Genomic DNA, 21,654 nt, shown 5'->3' on the forward strand with positions numbered 1-21,654 from the left:
CAGGGGGCGATACTTATACTGTATATACCCTGTGTCACTTATATACTATATAAGAGTCTGTGCTGTGTAATCATTATCTGGGGACACCGAGGATTATCTGACAGGACTGCAGGGGGCGATACTTATACTGTATATACCCTGTGTCACTTATATACTATATAAGAGTCTGTGCTGTGTAATCATTATCTGGGGACACCGAGGATTATCTGACAGGACTGCAGGGGGCGATACTTATACTGTATATACCCTGTGTCACTTATATACTATATAAGAGTCTGTGCTGTGTAATCATTATCTGGGGGACAGTGAGGATTATCTGACAGGACTGCAGGGGGCGATACTTATACTGTATATACCCTGTGTCACTTATATACTATATAAGAGTCTGTGCTGTGTAATCATTATCTGGGGACAGCGAGGATTATCTGACAGGACTGCAGGGGGCGATACTTATACTGTATATACCCTGTGTCACTTATATACTATATAAGAGTCTGTGCTGTGTAATCATTATCTGGGGGACAGCGAGGATTATCTGACAGGACTGCAGGGGGCGATACTTATACTGTATATACCCTGTGTCACTTATATACTATATAAGAGTCTGTGCTGTGTAATCATTATCTGGGGACAGCGAGGATTATCTGACAGGACTGCAGGGGGCGATACTTATACTGTATATACCCTGTGTCACTTATATACTATATAAGAGTCTGTGCTGTGTAATCATTATCTGGGGACAGTGAGGATTATCTGACAGGACTGCAGGGGGCGATACTTATACTGTATATACCCTGTGTCACTTATATACTATATAAGAGTCTGTGCTGTGTAATCATTATCTGGGGACAGTGAGGATTATCTGACAGAGAGGACCGCCATACTGTGAGGCATTTCCACTGCATTTTTTTCTGTAGTGTTTTGTTTGCTATGCGGGGCCTAAGGCGAGTGATCCAGACTGAGCGGAGTGTTACCGTATATGTCATTGCTGCAGTGTCATTTGGTCATTGTCGCTTCCTGATCATTTCTATTTAGGATTATATAGAAGGTGTAGGGAAATGTATAGCCAGATGTATAGGGAGAGATATAAGCAGGAGTATAGGCAGATGTATAGGGAGAGATATAAGCAGGAGTATAGGCAGATGTATAGGGAGACACCTTGGCCAGTAAATGATACGCAGATTACTAATCCTACACAAGAGATGACTCCGCACAGATTTGTGGACTCGGGAGGGTCGGGGGTGGATATAAGTTGGCTGTATTTGCCCCCCTGACAGGCGCCCGCTCCTCCGCAGCTGCCAGAACTTTGTTCCTATTTTGTAGGTTTCAGATTTTCCTTTTCTCGCTGTGACTTATTAGCGACTCTCCTGATAACGTATATAATGTATAGATTATAGAATAACACAGGGAATCTACAGCAGCAGGATCCTCCCTCTATAGACCCTGGGATGGCGGTATATAACACCATCTCTGCTCAGTGCACAGTCTTCAGCAGTTTTCCCCTCTGATTTGCTGTATCTGCAGTTCTCTCTGAGCTGGTGGCGGAGACTGTTACAGGAGACTGCGCTAGAAGAGTCTCTCACTGTCTCAGAGGATAGAAATGTCCCTGAAACTGGGTAAGGGAAGTCGCTATCTGCTGGTACATATACATGCGGTACATATAGGCGCGGTACTTTCCATGCTACGTATAGGAGTGGTATATGTAGGTGCGGTACTTGCTGTGTTACATATAGGTGCGGTACTTGCTGTGTTACATGTAGGTGCGGTACTTGCTGTGTTACATGTAGGTGCGGTACTTGCTGTGTTACATACTGGTGCGGTACTTGCTGTTACATACTGGTGCGGTACTTGCCGTGTTACATATAGGTGCGGTACTTGCCGTGTTACATATAGGTGCGGTACTTGCCGTGTTACATATAGGTGCGGTACTTGCCTGTTACATACTAGTGCGGTACATGTAGGTGCGGTACTTGCTGTGTTACATGTAGGTGCGGTACTTGCTGTGTTACATGTAGGTGCGGTACTTGCTGTGTTACATGTAGGTGCGGTACTTGCTGTGTTACATGTAGGTGCGGTACTTGCTGTGTTACATATAGGTGCGGTACTTGCTGTGTTACATATAGGTGCGGTACTTGCTGTGTTACATGTAGGTGCGGTACTTGCTTTGTTACATATAGGTGCGGTACTTGCTGTGTTACATGTAGGTGCGGTACTTGCTGTGTTACATGTAGGTGCGGTACTTGCTGTGTTACATGTAGGTGCGGTACTTGCTGTGTTACATATAGGTGCGGTACTTGCTGTGTTACATATAGGTGCGGTACTTGCTGTGTTACATATAGGTGCGGTACTTGCCTGTTACATACTAGTGTGGTACTTGCTGTGTTACATACTGGTGCGGTACATATAGGTGCGGTACTTGCTGTGTTACATATAGGTGCGGTACTTGCTGTGTTACATGTAGGTGCGGTACTTGCTGTGTTACATGTAGGTGCGGTACTTGCTGTGTTACATATAGGTGCGGTACTTGCTGTGTTACATGTAGGTGCGGTACTTGCTGTTACATACTGGTGCGGTACTTGCCGTGTTACATATAGGTGCGGTACTTGCCGTGTTACATATAGGTGCGGTACTTGCCGTGTTACATATAGGTGCGGTACTTGCCTGTTACATACTAGTGCGGTACATGTAGGTGCGGTACTTGCTGTGTTACATGTAGGTGCGGTACTTGCTGTGTTACATGTAGGTGCGGTACTTGCTGTGTTACATGTAGGTGCGGTACTTGCTGTGTTACATGTAGGTGCGGTACTTGCTGTGTTACATATAGGTGCGGTACTTGCTGTGTTACATATAGGTGCGGTACTTGCTGTGTTACATATAGGTGCGGTACTTGCCTGTTACATACTAGTGCGGTACATGTAGGTGTGGTACTTGCTTTGTTACATATAGGTGCGGTACTTGCTGTGTTACATGTAGGTGCGGTACTTGCTGTGTTACATGTAGGTGCGGTACTTGCTGTGTTACATGTAGGTGCGGTACTTGCTGTGTTACATGTAGGTGCGGTACTTGCTGTGTTACATGTAGGTGCGGTACTTGCTGTGTTACATATAGGTGCGGTACTTGCTGTGTTACATGTAGGTGCGGTACTTGCTTTGTTACATATAGGTGCGGTACTTGCTGTGTTACATGTAGGTGCGGTACTTGCTGTGTTACATGTAGGTGCGGTACTTGCTGTGTTACATGTAGGTGCGGTACTTGCTGTGTTACATATAGGTGCGGTACTTGCTGTGTTACATATAGGTGCGGTACTTGCTGTGTTACATATAGGTGCGGTACTTGCCTGTTACATACTAGTGTGGTACTTGCTGTGTTACATACTGGTGCGGTACATATAGGTGCGGTACTTGCTGTGTTACATATAGGTGCGGTACTTGCTGTGTTACATGTAGGTGCGGTACTTGCTGTGTTACATGTAGGTGCGGTACTTGCTGTGTTACATATAGGTGCGGTACTTGCTGTGTTACATGTAGGTGTGGTACTTGCTGTGTTACATATAGGTGCGGTACTTGCTGTGTTACATATAGGTGCGGTACTTGCTGTGTTACATGTAGGTGCGGTACTTGCTGTGTTACATGTAGGTGCGGTACTTGCTGTGTTACATATAGGTGTGGTGCAGGAGTTGTGGTGATGAATTTTAGAGCATACAGTGGATATATACAGGGATAAGGACATGCCAGCCATGGCGGGGCCCTGTGTATATTGGGTTTCAGGGTTTGGCGGTTGTGTCTCCGCCAGTAGATAAGAAGGTGTTACGGAGGGGCTGAGACTGTTTGGAACGACAACTGTTCATTAAACCATTTTTTTTGTGAGGCTCGTGTGTGGGCGTGGCCGTCCTTCCTGGGGTTTCCTAGTGCACGCTATAGGTGGAGGGCGGGGGTTTGACAAGCCCATACTCTCATTGGCTGCTTGCTGTGTCACTCGGAAGTGGGGCGGGGCTTCTTTGGCCATATAAGAATGTATGGGCTGGGGGGCGGGCTGGAGTAGCTGCACTAGTCGGTGACCGCTCCAGCTCTGTATATTGTCACCTATAGGGGCTGCACATCCTTTTTGGTTTTTCTTGTTTCCCGCCCCATCAGTAGAGACCAGCAGGGACCCAACAACGCGCTTCACATTTCTTTAACCCTTTCTGTCCCTTTTGAGCTAAATGTGTTCTGCTGGAAAATCACATTTACCGAAACCAAGAGCCCGACCCATAAAGTACAACGGGCGGAGGCGGAGTGTCCATGAAGACTTGTAACATCTGCTGCGGCGCCTCTTCTCTGCTGTACAAGTCCTTCAGTATATCAGCTGTTACTAGTCCCATTATAGCTGCAGCACACTGTACATTTCTCTCTGAGGCAGGGGCTGTATACAGCAGTCTGACCCCTCCCCATCCATTATTACTACTACTGGTTGTGATTCTGCCAGGAGTAACTGTAAAATAGCGACCAATAGACCACAATATAGGAACAGTGGTCTGCAAATCCAGGGCGTGATGGAGCTAAAGAGATCCCTGGCACAGACAAAGAGAAACCTGAGCACAATAAGAGAAGCTGCTGTCAGTGACTAACAACCTGTCCGCAGGAACACAAGCGGCTACTCGGTAGTAGGAAGAAGAGCAGACTCTCCTAACACTCACAGCAACAGATCGGGGTGTAGACAGGTATAGGCTGAGAGATCCGCCCCCCGACCCTGCCCCCTACCAGGGAAAGAAGACCCGCCCCTCCCAAGGAAAGAAGACCCGCCCCTCCCCCCTACCAGGGAAAGAAGACCCGCCCCTCCCAGGGAAAGAAGACCCGCCCCTCCCAGGGAAAGAAGACCCGCCCCTACCAGGGAAAGAAGACCCGCCCCTCCCCCCTACCAGGGAAAGAAGACCCGCCCCTCCCCCCTACCAGGGAAAGAAGACCCGCCCCTCCCCCCTCCCAGGGAAAGAAGACCCGCCCCTCCCCCCTCCCAGGGAAAGAAGACCCGCCCCTCCCCCCTCCCAGGGAAAGAAGACCCGCCCCTCCCCCCTCCCAGGGAAAGAAGACCCGCCCCTCCCCCCTACCAGGGAAAGAAGACCCGCCCCTCCCCCCTACCAGGGAAAGAAGACCCGCCCCTCCCCCTTACCAGGGAAAGAAGACCCGCCCCTCCCCCTTACCAGGGAAAGAAGACCCGCCCCTCCCCCTTACCAGGGAAAGAAGACCCGCCCCTCCCCCTTACCAGGGAAAGAAGACCCGCCCCTCCCCCCTACCAGGGAAAGAAGACCCGCCCCTCCCCCTTACCAGGGAAAGAAGACCCGCCCCTCCCCCTTACCAGGGAAAGAAGACCCGCCCCTCCCCCCTACCAGGGAAAGAAGACCCGCCCCTCCCCCCTACCAGGGAAAGAAGACCCGCCCCTCCCCCCTACCAGGGAAAGAAGACCCGCCCCTCCCCCCTACCAGGGAAAGAAGACCCGCCCCTCCCCCCTACCAGGGAAAGAAGACCCGCCCCTCCCCCTTCCAGGGAAAGAAGACCCGCCCCTCCCCCCTCCCAGGGAAAGAAGACCCGCCCCTCCCCCCTCCCAGGGAAAGAAGACCCGCCCCTCCCCCCTACCAGGGAAAGAAGACCCGCCCCTCCCCCCTACCAGGGAAAGAAGACCCGCCCCTCCCCCCTACCAGGGAAAGAAGACCCGCCCCTCCCCCCTACCAGGGAAAGAAGACCCGCCCCTCCCCCTTCCAGGGAAAGAAGACCCGCCCCTCCCCCTTCCAGGGAAAGAAGACCCGCCCCTCCCCCCTACCAGGGAAAGAAGACCCGCCCCTCCCCCTTCCAGGGAAAGAAGACCCGCCCCTCCCCCCTACCAGGGAAAGAAGACCCGCCCCTCCCCCCTACCAGGGAAAGAAGACCCGCCCCTCCCCCTTCCAGGGAAAGAAGACCCGCCCCTCCCCCCTACCAGGGAAAGAAGACCCGCCCCTCCCCCTTCCAGGGAAAGAAGACCTGCCCCTCCCCCCTACCAGGGAAAGACGACCCGCCCCTCCCCCCTTCCAGTAACTTTTAGAGGTTTTCTTGTAAAATCTTTATTACTCGGTGACATCAGAAATCCTTCGCACAATTCCATAGAAAAGTCTATTGTGTCACCGCCCGATACAAATGAACCCGTCACTTGTACAATAATCTCAGAGATGGCTGCCGCTGCCGCTGCCCCCCTTTATACCACGTGAATGAATCGGTAGGATAAGGGGCGGGGCTTCCCTTTTGGGGTCCCTGCACACGAGAGGGGATCGGTGAACACAAGGACGGCCCTGAAAAGCTTCGAGGAGTCGCCGTCAGTTATAAAGTCATTTACAAATCCAGATGTATGGCAACTCAGGACCCCTATAGAGGTAGAGGCTGCCCCATCTGACCCCCATCACAGCGGCACGTATAGGAGAGATGGCGGCGGCACGTGGAGGAGAGAGGGCGGCGGCACGTGGAGGAGAGAGGGCGGCGGCACGTATAGGAGAGATGGCGGCGGCACGTGGAGGAGAGATGGCGGCGGCACGTGGAGGAGAGAGGGCGGCGGCACGTATAGGAGAGATGGCGGCGGCACGTGGAGGAGAGAGGGCGGCGGCACGTGGAGGAGAGATGGCGGCGGCACGTGGAGGAGAGATGGCGGCGGCACGTAGAGGAGAGAGGGCGGCGGCACGTAGAGGAGAGAGGGCGGCGGCACGTGGAGGAGAGAGGGCGGCGGCACGTGGAGGAGAGAGGGCGGCGGCACGTGGAGGAGAGAGGGCGGCGGCACGTGGAGGAGAGATGGCGGCGGCACGTGGAGGAGAGAGGGCGGCGGCACGTGGAGGAGAGAGGGCGGCGGCACGTGGAGGAGAGAGGGCGGCGGCACGTGGAGGAGAGATGGCGGCGGCACGTGGAGGAGAGATGGAAGCACATAGAGGAGAGATGGCGGCGGCGCATAGAGGAGAGATGGAAGCACATAGAGGAGAGATGGCGGCGGCACGTGGAGGAGAGATGGAAGCACATAGAGGAGAGATGGCGGCGGCGCATAGAGGAGAGATGGCGGCGACGCATAGAGGAGAGATGGCGGCGGCGCATAGAGGAGAGATGGCGGCGGCGCATAGAGGAGAGATGGCGGCGGCACATAGAGGAGAGATGGCGGCGGCACATAGAGGAGAGATGGCGGCGGCGCATAGAGGAGAGATGGCGGCGGCACATAGAGGAGAGATGGAGGCACATAGAGGAGAGATGGAGGCACATAGAGGAGAGAAGGTGGCGGCACATAGAGGAGAGATGGAGGCACATAGAGGAGAGATGGAGGCACATAGAGGAGAGATGGAGGCGGCACATAGAGGAGAGATGGCGGCGGCACATAGAGGAGAGATGGAGGCACATAGAGGAGAGAAGGTGGCGGCACATAGAGGAGAGATGGCGGCGGCACATAGAGGAGAGATGGCGGCGGCACATAGAGGAGAGATGGAGGCACATAGAGGAGAGATGGCGGCGGCACATAGAGGAGAGATGGCGGCGGCACATAGAGGAGAGATGGCGGCGGCACATAGAGGAGAGATGGCGGCGGCACATAGAGGAGAGATGGCGGCGGCACATAGAGGAGAGATGGCGGCACGTGGAGGAGAGATGGCAGCACATAGAGGAGAGATGGAAGCACATAGAGGAGAGATGGCGGCACATAGAGGAGAGATGGCGGTGGCACATAGAGGAGAGATGGCGGCACATAGAGGAGAGATGGCGGCACATAGAGGAGAGATGGCGGCACATAGAGGAGAGATGGCGGCACATAGAGGAGAGATGGCGGCACATAGAGGAGAGATGGCGGCGGCACATAGAGGAGAGATGGCGGCACATAGAGGAGAGATGGCGGCACATAGAGGAGAGATGGCGGCGGCACATAGAGGAGAGATGGCGGCGGCACATAGAGGAGAGATGGCGGCACATAGAGGAGAGATGGCGGCACATAGAGGAGAGATGGCGGCGGCACATAGAGGAGAGATGGCGGCACATAGAGGAGAGATGGAAGCACATAGAGGAGAGATGGCGGCACATAGAGGAGAGAAGGTGGCGGCACATAGAGGAGAGATGGCGGCGGCACATAGAGGAGAGATGGCGGCGGCACATAGAGGAGAGATGGCGGCGGCACATAGAGGAGAGATGGGCAGGGGCTATGAGGTCTCTCCTGCAGTAAGGACTGACACCATGTATTGGATCTGTATTACATGACCCCGCGAGATGATGATGGCGGCCGGAGATCACATGACTGTGACCGCTCACAAAGATGCTGCGATGCTTATGGAACGACGTTTCGGGGTTAGAATTATATTCGCATTGTATTCTATAAGCTCAATAAACACGGAATATAACAAGCTCTGTCTGATATTGTGGAGACATAAAGGGGTCCTCAGGATCTGATCGGTGTCGGGGCCCGGCGCCAACCAGCTGCTCTTACTGAAGTGCAGCCTCCAGTATATAGCTGTATACAGTATATACAGTGGACAGAGCTGCAGGTACAGTGTCCAGTATATAGTGAGGTCTTCTCTATACAGTGGACAGAGCTGCAGGTACAGTGTCCAGTATATAGCGGGGTCTGTCCTATACAGTGGAGGGAGCGGCAGGTACAGTGTCCAGTATATAGCGGGGTCTGTCCTATACAGTGGAGGGAGCGGCAGGTACAGTGTCCAGTATATAGCGGGGTCTGTCCTATACAGTGGAGGGAGCGGCAGGTACAGTGTCCAGTATATAGCGGGGTCTGTCCTATACAGTGGAGGGAGCGGCAGGTACAGTGTCCAGTATATAGCGGGGTCTGTCCTATACAGTGGAGGGAGCGGCAGGTACAGTGTCCAGTATATAGTGAGGTCTTCTCTATACAGTGGACAGAGCTGCAGGTACAGTGTCCAGTATATAGCAGGGTCTGTCCTATACAGTGGAGGGAGCGGCAGGTACAGTGTCCAGTATATAGTGAGGTCTTCTCTATACAGTGGACAGAGCTGCAGGTACAGTGTCCAGTATATAGCGGGGTCTGTCCTATACAGTGGAGGGAGCGGCAGGTACAGTGTCCAGTATATAGTGAGGTCTTCTCTATACAGTGGACAGAGCTGCAGGTACAGTGTCCAGTATATAGTAGGGTCTGTCCTATACAGTGTCCAGTATATAGCAGGGTCTTTCCTATACAGTGGAGGGAGCTGCAGGTACAGTGTCCAGTATATAGTGGGGTCTGTCCTATACAGTGGAGGGAGCTGCAGGTACAGTGTCCAGTATATAGCGGGGTCTGTCCTATACAGTGGAGGGAGCGGCAGGTACAGTGTCCAGTATATAGTGAGGTCTTCTCTATACAGTGGACAGAGCTGCAGGTACAGTGTCCAGTATATAGCGGGGTCTGTCCTATACAGTGGAGGGAGCGGCAGGTACAGTGTCCAGTATATAGTGAGGTCTTCTCTATACAGTGGACAGAGCTGCAGGTACAGTGTCCAGTATATAGCGGGGTCTGTCCTATACAGTGGAGGGAGCGGCAGGTACAGTGTCCAGTATATAGTGAGGTCTTCTCTATACAGTGGACAGAGCTGCAGGTACAGTGTCCAGTATATAGTAGGGTCTGTCCTATACAGTGTCCAGTATATAGCAGGGTCTGTCCTATACAGTGGAGGGAGCTGCAGGTACAGTGTCCAGTATATAGTGGGGTCTTCTCTATACAGTGGAGGGAGCTGCAGGTACAGTGTCCAGTATATAGTGGGGTCTGTCCTATACAGTGGAGGGAGCTGCAGGTACAGTGTCCAGTATATAGTGGGGTCTGTCCTATACAGTGTCCAGTATATAGCGGGGTCCGCCCTATACAGTGGAGGGAGCTGCAGGTACAGTGTCCAGTATATAGTGAGATCTTCTCTATACAGTGGACAGAGCTGCAGGTACAGTGTCCAGTATATAGCAGGGTCCGTCCTATACAGTGGAGGGAGCGGCAGGTACAGTGTCCAGTATATAGTGGGGTCTGTCCTATACAGTGGAGGGAGCTGCAGGTACAGTATCCAGTATATAGTGGGGTGAGTCCTATACAGTGTCCAGTATATAGCGGGGTCCGCCCTATACAGTGGAGGGAGCTGCAGGTACAGTGTCCAGTATATAGTGGGATCTTCTCTATACAGTGGACAGAGCTGCAGGTACAGTGTCCAGTATATAGCGGGGTCCGCCCTATACAGTGTCCAGTATATAGTGGGATCTTCTCTATACAGTGGACAGAGCTGCAGGTACAGTGTCCAGTATATAGTGGGATCTTCTCTATACAGTGGAGGGAGCTGCAGGTACAGTGTCCAGTATATAGTGGGATCTTCTCTATACAGTGGACAGAGCTGCAGGTACAGTGTCCAGTATATAGCGGGGTCCGCCCTATACAGTGGAGGGAGCTGCAGGTACAGTGTCCAGTGTATAGTGGGATCTTCTCTATACAGTGGACAGAGCTGCAGGTCTGTGTTGAGTACGAGCAGAGCTGCCCCTGGCCTGGACCTGCGCAGTCGCCACGTCAGCTGATCGGTGCGGGGACATCTCCCGATCAGACAACCCACCCTATGGATAATTCAATATAAAAAAAACACATTGCAATAACTCAGCCCTTTCCGCAGGTTCGCACCAGACTTGGGGTTTCCGGCTCCATTTGGGAACCCTAAAAAAAAACACCCAATCCATTAAGAAGCCGTTACCCCAGAAACCAACGACTATAATGGCGCCGCCGCGTTTCCACCCATTTCCTGTTTGCACGTCTTTTCTTTCTGATTTTCCAGTGGATGGAAAGCCCGAGCACAGGTGTGACCCCGCCTGACGTTACCTGCACATGGGGGGGGGGGGGGGGAGACTTCCTATACCAACATTTAGCACCTTATCCAAGTGTTGCGTCCCCGGGGTCCCAACTGCTGGAATCTCCGCGTATCACTAGTATGAATGGCGCTCCAGCACATACGTGACCACCTGAGCACGGGGTCCAATAATCCCAGTGGAGCGGGATACACACAGGGGACGCGGGGACACTTTCTGGTGGTCGGGCGTCCCCCCACCATACATATATTACCGTCTCCTGGCTATAGGTGATAAAGGTTTCGTACAGAACCCCCGGACGTTCCGACATATACAGGTAGACATTACATAAGTGTCACTGCCAGCCGCCCGTATCTGCTAGACCTCGGTGTGCGTCTGCTCCACAAACTCCAGGCCCAGGTGCCCCCATACAGGAGGGGGGGTCTCCACAACATCCTTATAGACAGGCTGCACCGCAAACTCCAGCCGCCCAGGAGTCGGAGGACATGGGTCTGGTACAGCGAGATCAACCACGCGGTAGATACAAGCGTGCGCCAAGCCAAGGAGATGAGGCTGAGACTCCGGAGCCCGGTGACACGTAACGCCACGGCAGTATATGCGGAAGTGTCGGAGGTTCTCCAGAGGGTGCGTCCAGTGAAGGGTTAAGCTGACAGATAACTGGCTGCTTTCCTGGTCTCTTCGCCAGTGGACATGAGACAAGGTGAGGTCAGAAGGCTGCACGGAAGGCGGTAGAGGTAGCGAAGCATCTAGTACCTGCAAGAGAAGGAGGAGAAACGCTGATGACATCACTGTATTACTGTACACCTGCATGCAGGAAGCACATAACTATACACCATGGGATACACTGAGGGCGGGAGCACATAACTATACACCATGGGATACACTGAGGGCGGGAGCACATAACTATACACCATGGGATACACTGAGGGCGGGAGCACATAACTATACACCATGGGATACACTGAGGGCGGGAGCACATAACTATACACCATGGGATACACTGAGGGCGGGAGCACATAACTATACACCATGGGATACACTGAGGGCGGGAGCACATAACTATACACCATGGGATACACTGAGGGCGGGAGCACATAACTATACACCATGGGATACACTGAGGGCGGGAGCACATAACTATACACCATGGGATACACTGAGGGCGGGAGCACATAACTATACACCATGGGATACACTGAGGGCGGGAGCACATAACTATACACCATGGGATACACTGAGGGCGGGAGCACATAACTATACACCATGGGATACACTGAGGGCGGGAGCACATAACTATACACCATGGGATACACTGAGGGCGGGAGCACATAACTATACACCATGGGATACACTGAGGGCGGGAGCACATAACTATACACCATGGGATACACTGAGGGCGGGAGCACATAACTATACACCATGGGATACACTGAGGGCGGGAGCACATAACTATACACCATGGGATACACTGAGGGCGGGAGCACATAACTATACACCATGGGATACACTGAGGGCGGGAGCACATAACTATACACCATGGGATACACTGAGGGCAGAAGCACATAACTATACACAATAGGATACACTGAGGGCGGGAGCACATAACTATACACCATGGGATACACTGAGGGCAGGAGCACATAACTATACACCATGGGATACACTGAGGGCGGGGGCACATAATTATACACCATGCGATACACTGAGGGCGGGAGCACATAATTATACACCATGGGATACACTGAGGGCGGGAGCACACAACTATACACCATGGGATACACTGAGGGCGGGAGCACATAACTATACACAACGGGATACACTGAGGGCGGGAGCACATAACTATACACCATGGGATACACTGAGGGCGGGAGCACATAACTATACACCATGGGATACACTAATACAAGGAGCGGGAGCACATAACTATACACCATGGGATACACTGAGGGCGGGAGCACATAATTATACACCATGGGATACACTGGGGGCGGGAGCACATAACTATACACCATGGGATACACTGAGGGCAGGAGCACATAATTATACACCATGCGATACACTGGGGGCGGGAGCACATAACTATACACCATGGGATACACTGAGGGCGGGAGCACATAACTATACACAACAGGATACACTGAAGGCGGGAGCACATAACTATACACCATGGGATACAGTGAGGGCGGGAGCACATAACTATACACCATGGGATACACTGGGGGCGGGAGCACATAACTATACACCATGGGATACACTGAGGGCGGGAGCACATAATTATACACCATGGGATACACTGAGGGCGGGAGCACATAATTATACACCATGGGATACACTGAGGGCGGGAGCACACATAACTATACACCATGGGATACACTGAGGGCGGGAGCACACAACTATACACCATGGGATACACTGAGGGCGGGAGCACACAACTATACACCATGGGATACACTGAGGGCGGGAGCACATAATTATACACCATGCGATACACTGAGGGCGGGAGCACATAATTATACACCATGGGATACACTGAGGGCGGGAGCACACATAACTATACACCATGGGATACACTGAGGGCGGGAGCACATAACTATACACCATGGGATACACTGAGGGCGGGAGCACACAACTATACACCATGGGATACACTGAGGGCGGGAGCACACAACTATACACCATGGGATACACTGAGGGCGGGAGCACATAACTATACACAACAGGATACACTGAAGGCGGGAGCACATAACTATACACCATGGGATACAGTGAGGGCGGGAGCACATAACTATACACCATGGGATACAGTGAGGGCGGGAGCACATAACTATACACCATGGGATACACTGAGGGCGGGAGCACATAACTATATACCATGGGATACACTAATACAAGGAGCGGGAGCACATAACTATACACCATGGGATACACTGAGGGCGGGAGCACATAATTATACACCATGGGATACACTGGGGGCGGGAGCACATAACTATACACCATGGGATACACTGAGGGCGGGAGCACATAACTATACACCATGGGATACACTAATACAAGGAGCGGGAGCACATAACTATACACCATGGGATACACTGAGGGCGGGAGCACATAATTATACACCATGGGATACACTGGGGGCGGGAGCACATAACTATACACCATGGGATACACTGAGGGCGGGAGCACATAACTACACACCATGGGATACACTGAGGGCGGGAGCACATAACTATACACCATGGGATACACTGAGGGCGGGAGCACATAATTATACACTGGGGATAAACTATAACAAGGAGCGGGAGCACATAACTACACACCACGGGATACACTGAGGGCGGGAGCACATAATTATACACCATGGGATACACTGAGGGCGGGAGCACATAACTATACACCATGGGATACACTGAGGGCGGGAGCACATAACTATACACCATGGGATACACTGAGGGCGGGAGCACATAACTATACACCATGGGATACACTGAGGGCGGGAGCACATAACTATACACCATGGGATACACTGAGGGCGGGAGCACATAACTATACACCATGGGATACACTGAGGGCGGGAGCACATAACTATACACCATGGGATACACTGAGGGCGGGAGCACATAATTATACACTGGGGATAAACTATAACAAGGAGCGGGAGCACATAACTATACACCATGGGATACACTGAGGGCGGGAGCACATAATTATACACCATGGGATACACTGGGGGCGGGAGCACATAACTATACACCATGGGATACACTGAGGGCGGGAGCACATAACTATACACCATGGGATACACTGGGGGCAGGAGCACATAACTATACACCATGGGATACACTGAGGGCGGGAGCACATAACTACACACCATGGGATACACTGAGGGCGGGAGCACATAACTACACACCATGGGATACACTGAGGGCGGGAGCACATAACTATACACCATGGGATACACTGAGGGCGGGAGCACATAATTATACACTGGGGATAAACTATAACAAGGAGCGGGAGCACATAACTACACACCACGGGATACACTGAGGGCGGGAGCACATAATTATACACCATGGGATACACTGAGGGCGGGAGCACATAACTATACACCATGGGATACACTGAGGGCGGGAGCACATAACTATACACCATGGGATACACTGAGGGCGGGAGCACATAACTATACACCATGGGATACACTGAGGGCGGGAGCACATAACTATACACCATGGGATACACTGAGGGCGGGAGCACATAACTATAGACCATGGGATACACTGAGGGCGGGAGCACATAATTATACACTGGGGATAAACTATAACAAGGAGCGGGAGCACATAACTACACACCACGAGATACACTAATACAAGGAGCAGGAGCACATAACTACACACCACGGGATACGCTATTATTATTGGGGCCTTGGCAGCGACCAAAAGCTAAGAGACCAGGTCCCCCCAGTTACTTCAGGACCGGTTTCAGACTACGTACCCTGATCTCTCCCACGCGGCACACAAAGTTCTCGTCATCTTGGTTGTGCTTGGTTTTGGCCACCCGTACAGATAGGCTGGTGATCAGACACCCGCTGAGCTGCACCTCATAGAACCTGCAACGGGACAGGGAGATCCGTAACCACCTCGCATAACAGCCCCATGGGACAGGACACCAGAGCGCCCCCCGGCCTCACTCACCTCTTTAACCATCCGGATGATTCCTCCTGTTCTGTAAGAATCTGGGGAGGGTCTGAGGGGGTCTCTAGAGTGAGGGTCTGACCTAGGAGAGAAAACCTAAGAATAAGGCAATTGTATAGGGCAGGATAGATTTATATAGTAGATGAGGCAGGGACACAGCCTGGGGGTCCGCACACATCATTACTGTACTGGGGGTCCGCACACATCATTACTGTACTGGGGGTCCGCACACATCATTACTGTACTGGGGGTCCGCACACATCATTACTGTACTGGGGGTCCGCACACATCATTACTGTGCTGGGGGTCCGCACACATCATTACTGTACTGGGGGTCCGCACACATCATTACTGTACTGGGGGTCCGCACACATCATTACTGTACTGGGGGTCCGCACATCATTACTGTACTGGGGGTCCGCACATCATTACTGTACTGGGGGTCCGCACATCATTACTGTACTGAGGGTCCGCACATCATTACTGTACTGGGGGTCCGCACACCATTACTATGCTGGGGGTCCGCACACCATTACTGTACTGGGGGTCCGCACACCATTACTGTACTGGGGGTCCGCACACCATTACTGTACTGGGGGTCCGCACACCATTACTGTACTGGGGGTCCGCACACATCACTGTACTGGGGGTCCGCACACATCACTGTACTGGGGGTCCGCACACATCATTACTGTACTGGGGGTCCGCACACATCATTACTGTACTGGGGGTCCGCACACATCATTACTGTACTGGGAGTCCGCACACATCATTACTGTACTGGGGGTCCGCACACATCATTACTGTACTGGGGGTCCGCACATCATTACTGTACTGGGGGTCCGCACATCATTACTGTACTGGGGGTCCGCACATCATTACTGTACTGGGGGTCCGCACATCATTACTGTACTGGGGGTCCGCACATCATTACTATGCTGGGGGTCCGCACATCATTACTATGCTGGGGGTCCGCACATCATTACTATACTGGGGGTCCGCACATCATTACTGTACTGGGGGTCCGCACATCATTACTGTACTGGGGGTCCGCACACATCATTACTGCGCTAGTACTATAGGTAACGCTGACGGCTTGGGCGAGTCTCTTACCTGTTATCTCGGTGACGCTCTCCACGTCGCACACGGGGGCATCTTGTGTGGAGACCTCCAGTGACACGGAAACGTTCGTTGCGCTCTCCAGCTTGTACACAATGGCGAGCATCAGCTTTTCTGGAGCTGGAACATGTAGAGAGAACAACCTAGAGACCCCCCCAAATATTCAGGGCGTCAGCAAGGTGTGCAATGGATTAAACAAGTAACAGACAAGTGCACGGAGCGGGAGCACTGCAGGTACCACCCCGCAGCAGAGATCAGCCGATTCCCACCAGGGGTTTTACCCCTTCAGCAGGATCGGTTTACGGCTTTTACTTGTTCTCAGAGGAGTGAAGGTGTAATTCTAACCGACTGTGACTACACCCCACGAGGCCCCGACTGTGACTACACCCCACGAGGCCCCGACTGTGACTACACCCCACGAGGCCCCGACTGTGACTACACCCCACGAGGCCCCGACTGTGACTACACCCCACGAGGCCCCGACTGTGACTACACCCCACGAGGCCCCGACTGTGACTACACCCCACGAGGCCCCGACTGTGACTACACCCCACGAGGCCCCGACTGTGACTACACCCCACGAGGCCCCGACTGTGACTACACCCCACGAGGCCCCGACTGTGACTACACCCCACGAGGCCCCGACTGTGACTACACCCCACGAGGCCCCGACTGTGACTACACCCCACGAGGCCCCGACTGTGACTACACCCCACGAGGCCCCGACTGTGACTACACCCCACGAGGCCCCGACTGTGACTACACCCCACGAGGCCCCGACTGTGACTACACCCCACGAGGCCCCGACTGTGACTACACCCCACGAGGCCCCGACTGTGACTACACCCCACGAGGCCCCGACTGTGACTACACCCCACGAGGCCCCGACTGTGACTACACCCCACGAGGCGACGACTGTGACTACACCCCACGAGGCGACGACTGTGACTACACCCCACGAGGCCCCGACTGTGACTACACCCCACGAGGCCCCGACTGTGACTACACCCCACGAGGCCCCGACTGTGACTACACCCCACGAGGCCCCGACTGTGACTACACCCCACGAGGCCCCGACTGTGACTACACCCCACGAGGCGACGACTGTGACTACACCCCACGAGGCGACGACTGACTACACCCCACGAGGCCCCGACTGTGACTACACCACACGAGGACCCGACTGTGACTACACCTCACGGGGCCCCGACTGTGACTACACCCCACGAGGCCCCGACTGTGACTACACCCCACGAGGCCCCGACTGTGACTACACCCCACGAGGCCCCGACTGTGACTACACCCCATCATTCAGTATGGAGACTTCTCAGTAAGACACTCACCTCAAGGAAACTGCGTTGGTATCTGCTGACAGTGTCCCTTCGATGAGGAGTGAATTGCCCCCATGCCAGGCATCTTGAGGGCAGATCCGAGACTTGACGTAACTGGCGCCCTCACCAAGGGCTACTTGGGAGAAGATGGGCTGTAACTCCTGAGCGCTGAGGTTCAGCCAAGGACCAACATCTTCTGCCTAATGGGAGGAGAAACATCTAGTACATTACTGGGAGGTAATAAGAGAGTGGGATTAAAGGGGTCCCCAGAAGAGAGAACTGCTCTAGTATTGGGGTCACTCCTCATATAAGGCCACATTTACCTGCCGAGAATCGGAGTCTTCTCCTACCGGAGCCCAATACTCTAGTGCTGCAAACCCCTTTACATGTCATGATATATTTTGGAACCTTTATTTGGGGTACCCCAATCCTGTTACTGATGTGCCTGATCCTGAGGCTCCTCCTACTATAATGGCTGCCCTGACTTTGGGGTCTTTCATGTCGCCTTCACCATTATCTTCCATCCATAGCATTTGGGTCCAGATATGCCCCATGACGGCTCCGATACTTCGGGGACACTCTGAGACATACGGGCTGTATATTGGGAAGGATTTCTGAGACATACAGTATATTATATAGGGGACATACAGTATATTATATACAGGACATACAGTATATTATATAGGGGACACACAGTATATTACATAGGGGACATACAGTATATTACATAGGGGACATACAGTATATTAAATAAGGGACATACAGTATATTATATAGGGGACATACAGTATATTACATAGGGGACAGACAGCATATTACATAGGGGACAGACAGCATATTACATAGGGGACAGACAGCATATTACATAGGGGACAGACAGCATATTACATAGGGGACAGACAGTATATTATATAGGGGACAGACAGTATATTATATAGGGGACAGACAGTATATTATATAGGGGACAGACAGTATATTATATAGGGGACAGACAGTATATTATATAAGGGACATACAGTATATTACATAGGGGACATACAGTATATTATATACAGGACATACAGTATATTACATAGGGGACATACAGTATATTAAATAAGGGACATACAGTATATTACATAGGGGACATACAGTATATTATATACGGGACATACAGCATATTATATAGGGGACAGACAGTATATTATATAGGGGACAGACAGTATATTAAATAGGGGACATACAGTATATTACATAGGGGACATACAGTATATTATATACGGGACATACAGTATATTACATAGGGGACATACAGTATATTACATAGGGGACATACAGCATATTATATAGGGGACAGACAGTATATTATATAGGGGACAGACAGTATATTAAATAGGGGACATACAGTATATTACATAGGGGACATACAGTATATTACATAGGGGACATACAGTATATTACATAGGGGACATACAGCATATTATATAGGGGACAGACAGTATATTATATAGGGGACAGACAGTATATCACATACGTCAGACCACACCTCACATTATCTCATTCTATATTTCCAGGTGACAGATCTGCAGATCTGAGCCTGTATACGATGTACAGTAGTCAGTATATACCAGGGTAACATCACACAACATTCATGTCTAAATCCCTGGTAACAAAAGGGAGTGTGTTTCCGCCATACGCTGCTCTGGACACATACTGTACATTCACCACTAACAGCAGTAACACAGGCGTCCTGAAGCATCAGGTGGCAGCACTTCTGAGGTGTGCTTTGTGGTCTATGACTTTAGAGGTCGTCAGCCTTACAATTATTGCCGCACTCCGATGATCTCATCAGTAATTCTCTCATTTATATCGGCCGAACAATAAAGGATCCCTGGTACATAATATACAGACTGCGCTGAGATAGAGGCCACAGTCCAAATAACTTATATTACGCCCCCCACTGCTGGGAGCCCCCCCCGGGTCCTCCTCACTGCTACCCTCAGAGTCCCACTCACTGCCGCCCCCCGGGTCCCCCTCACTGCCCCCCCCCCACAAGTCCCCCTCACTGCCGCCCCCCGGGTCGCCCTCACTGCCCCCCCCCCCCACAAGTCCCCCTCACTGCCGCCCCCCGGGTCCCCCTCACTGCCCCCCCCCCCACAAGTCCCCCTCACTGCCGCCCCCCGGGTCCCCCTCACTGCCCCCCCCCCACAAGTCCCCCTCACTGCCGCCCCCCGGGTCCCCCTCACTGCCCCCCCCCCCACAAGTCCCCCTCACTGCCGCCCCCCGGGTCCCCCTCACTGCCCCCCCCCCCACAAGTCCCCCTCACTGCCGCCCCCCGGGTCCCCCTCACTGCCCCCCCCCCCACAAGTCCCCCTCACTGCCGCCCCCCGGGTCCCCCTCACTGCCCCCCCCCACAAGTCCCCCTCACTGCCGCCCCCCGGGTCCCCCTCACTGCCCCCCCCACAAGTCCCCCTCACTGCCGCCCCCCGGGTCCTCCTCACTGCCGCCCCCCACGAGTCGTCCCCCTCACTGACGCCCCCAGTGCCCCTCACCCCAGTCCCCCTCACTGCCACCCCCCGAGTCCCCCTCACTGCCTCTCCCCCCCCCCCCCCGGAATCCCCCTCACTGCCGCCCCCCCGAGTCCTCCTCACTGCCACCCCCCGAGTCCTCCTCACTGCCGCCCCCCAGTGCCCCTCGCTGGCTGGGACCACAACGGGGTATATACAGGGACTGCAGCCTGGGAACATAGACAGGAGTAAAGCCAATCCGAAATATGGTGAAGAACTGAAACAAGAAGTTTCTTCCTCTAGAGGAAGGTAGATGAGGTCCAAGGTCAGAACGTCACCCACCTGTCCATAAGAAAACCTCTTCATCCCACGACCAAGACAGAAAGACGAGCAAATCGGGAGGACGCTGAGGCTGTGAGCATAGAGGTGATTCTCCAGGAGAGACCAAAACCTGCGGCAGAAGGAGTGCAGAGAGTTATGGGGGACACTACGAGAACAGGCGCAAGTACAAGGCTCCACATACATATATATCAAATGTAAATGCGGGACCCTCAGAGAAGGTAAGTTGCTAGGTCAATCACACGGAGGCAAGGATATCAGCTCTCAGTTGTAGTCAGTTTATTGGGGGCAGTTCACACAGTCCACAGAATGTAAATCAAAAACAGCTTTCTTCAGCAAAAGGATAACACAAAGGAGCTTTCTTCAGCAGGGTACAAAAATGAAACAACAAAACAGTCCTTACTTCAGGATGTAAAGAAGGTAAGTCCTCAGGCTTTCCTCACCCACACACAAGGTGAATTTTAAGGTTTTATCCTCCAGACACACACAGGGCAGTGTGTACAACAGGTTTCTCCTCCAAGAGACGACCACACCCCCCTCCCATGGCCAACCTCAGTGCTTTAGTAGCTGACCACTTGGGTCAGCCAGAAAACCAGGACTGGAGTATCGGCCTGAGTTACTACAATACCTGACTCCTGGTCCCATACTCCAGCCAGTCACCTTGTAGATACCAGCCACCTCAGTGGAATGTACCTGCCCTCTACCACTTTACCATCTGCCTGTTTACACAACCTAGTAATATGGTGTGCTAACCACTGAGCCAGCATGCTAACTGAGGAGACACAATACTAACCGCTGAGCCAGGATACTAACCGCTGAGCCAGGATACTAACCACTGAGCCACGATACTAACCACTGAGCCAGGATACTAACCACTGAGCCACGATACTAACCA

At 52.8% G+C, this 21,654-nt stretch overlaps 1 protein-coding gene across 2 annotated transcripts in view; it reads right to left on the reverse strand.

The window, feature by feature from the left end:
• Positions 1-10,472: 10,472 nt before the first annotated feature.
• ENGASE (endo-beta-N-acetylglucosaminidase) overlaps positions 10,473-21,654 on the reverse strand; it is an 85,923-nt gene continuing 74,741 nt past the window's right edge. For both annotated transcript variants that reach the window (XM_075261882.1, XM_075261884.1), the window contains 6 exons: positions 20,763-20,871; positions 17,947-18,134; positions 16,598-16,746; positions 15,485-15,566; positions 15,285-15,399; positions 10,473-11,549 (listed from right to left, as the gene is read on the reverse strand). In XM_075261882.1, the coding sequence (XP_075117983.1) occupies positions 11,154-11,549; positions 15,285-15,399; positions 15,485-15,566; positions 16,598-16,746; positions 17,947-18,134; positions 20,763-20,871 (1,039 nt within the window). In that variant the 3' untranslated portion in view covers positions 10,473-11,153. The remainder of the gene's footprint in view (positions 11,550-15,284; positions 15,400-15,484; positions 15,567-16,597; positions 16,747-17,946; positions 18,135-20,762; positions 20,872-21,654) is intronic.

Source organism: Leptodactylus fuscus, unplaced genomic scaffold (genome assembly GCF_031893055.1).
Source record: "Leptodactylus fuscus isolate aLepFus1 unplaced genomic scaffold, aLepFus1.hap2 HAP2_SCAFFOLD_56, whole genome shotgun sequence".
NCBI classification, from domain to species: Eukaryota; Metazoa; Chordata; class Amphibia; order Anura; family Leptodactylidae; genus Leptodactylus; species Leptodactylus fuscus.